The sequence below is a fragment of the Mustela nigripes genome, unplaced genomic scaffold (genome assembly GCF_022355385.1).
Source record: "Mustela nigripes isolate SB6536 unplaced genomic scaffold, MUSNIG.SB6536 HiC_scaffold_643, whole genome shotgun sequence".
NCBI lineage: Eukaryota > Metazoa > Chordata > Mammalia > Carnivora > Mustelidae > Mustela > Mustela nigripes.
This window is the reverse complement of record NW_026740050.1, coordinates 19,693-21,214: the sequence shown is the minus strand read 5'-3', so window position 1 is coordinate 21,214 and position 1,522 is coordinate 19,693. Positions and strand designations below refer to the sequence as shown.

General features: G+C 40.9%; 1 protein-coding gene across 1 annotated transcript; it reads left to right on the top strand.

Annotated features, from left to right (window-relative positions):
* The first annotated feature begins 215 nt into the window (after positions 1 to 215).
* On the top strand, positions 216 to 1,165 carry LOC132008675 (olfactory receptor 52H1-like). Its single transcript, XM_059387269.1, is given in 2 exon segments — positions 216 to 459; positions 462 to 1,165. Coding segments are annotated over 2 exon segments (948 nt in total).
* Positions 1,166 to 1,522: the final 357 nt, after the last annotated feature.

The following is a 1,522-nucleotide window of genomic DNA, read 5'->3' as shown; positions in this document are numbered from 1 at the left end:
TTTTGATATCATTTGTATTCTGACTGAAAATTGTAATGACAACTTTGTCAGGTATTTATTAGTAAAGAGAAGAGACAAGTGATAGTGTATCACTTTACAGAGCTGAAAGTGGGGGATAATATTGAAGAAGGCTTAGAGGGTTATCTGTAGATCACTGTAACAATAAGCCATGATATTTTTATTTTCAGTCTATGAGACATATCCAGTCCAAGACCATGGTGGCCTCATTCAACTTGAGCAGCTTCAATCTGGGCCCCTTCATCCTGCTGGGAATCCCAGGGCTGGAGGAGTTCCATGTCTGGATTGGTATTCTCTTCTTTATTATTTACCTTGCGGGTCTTGCAGGCAACAGTGTCCTTCTCTACCTTATTTCCATGGAGCGTAGCCTTCATGAGCCCATGTTCTTTTTCCTCTCCATGCTGGCTGCTACAGATATCATCCTGTCTAATACATGTGTACCCAAACATTCAGCATCTTCTGGCTGGGTCCTCAGAAAATCACCTTTCCTGCCTGTCTTACTCAGATGTTCTTTCTCCACTACAGCTTTGCCATGGATTCTGCCATTCTGCTGGCTATGGCATTTGATCACTATGTTGCTATTTGCTTCCCCCTAAGATACACCACTATTCTCACCCGTCAGAGTATTACTAAGATTGTAATGGCTATTGTTGGCAGAAGCTTTTTGATCATCTTCCCATGTGTGTTCCTATTAAAGCGACTCTCTTTTTGCCGAACTCCCATCATACCGCACACATACTGTGAGCACACAGGTGTTGCACAACTCACCTGTGCAGACATCTCCATCAACATCTGGTATGGCTTTGCTGTACCTATACTGACTGTTACATCAGACCTGATCCTTATTGGCATCTCCTACAGTCTCATCCTTCGTGCCATCTTTAACCTTCCATCCCACGATGCCCGTCAGAAATCTCTCAACACGTGTGGTTCCCATGTTTGTGTCATTCTTATGTTCTACACACCAGCCCTGTTCTCTGTTCTCACCCATCGTTTTGGTCACAAAATTCCACACTCCTTCCATATACTGGCTGCCAACCTCCATGTAGCCATCCCTCCTGCACTCAATCCAATCATCTATGGGGTGAAGACCAAGCAGATTTGGGAAAAAATCATCCTACTCCTCTTCCTTAAAGGGAACCAGTGACATGAGACTGAGAGCTTGGGAAAGGAAACAGGTAACTATATTGACTTTGGAATGCATTTCATTTTTTTACAGCTAAAATATCTGTAATGGTGATTTAAATACATATGAAATCCTAAAAGTCCTCCATGTGCTGTTGGAATCTGTAAGATAAAGTAAGGAGCTAGATGTCGAGAAATGCAATAAAATAAGTTGAAGAAGATATGGCTGCTTGAAAACATAGATCACATGGAAATTTCTATCTCATTTTGAGATAGATTTCCAAGATTTATGGGATAGAATATTGATTGTATATAATGTGGAAAAAAATAGAATATAATTCTTAATTAACAGGTTAAAAGAGATAGCTAAGGGTCCAAC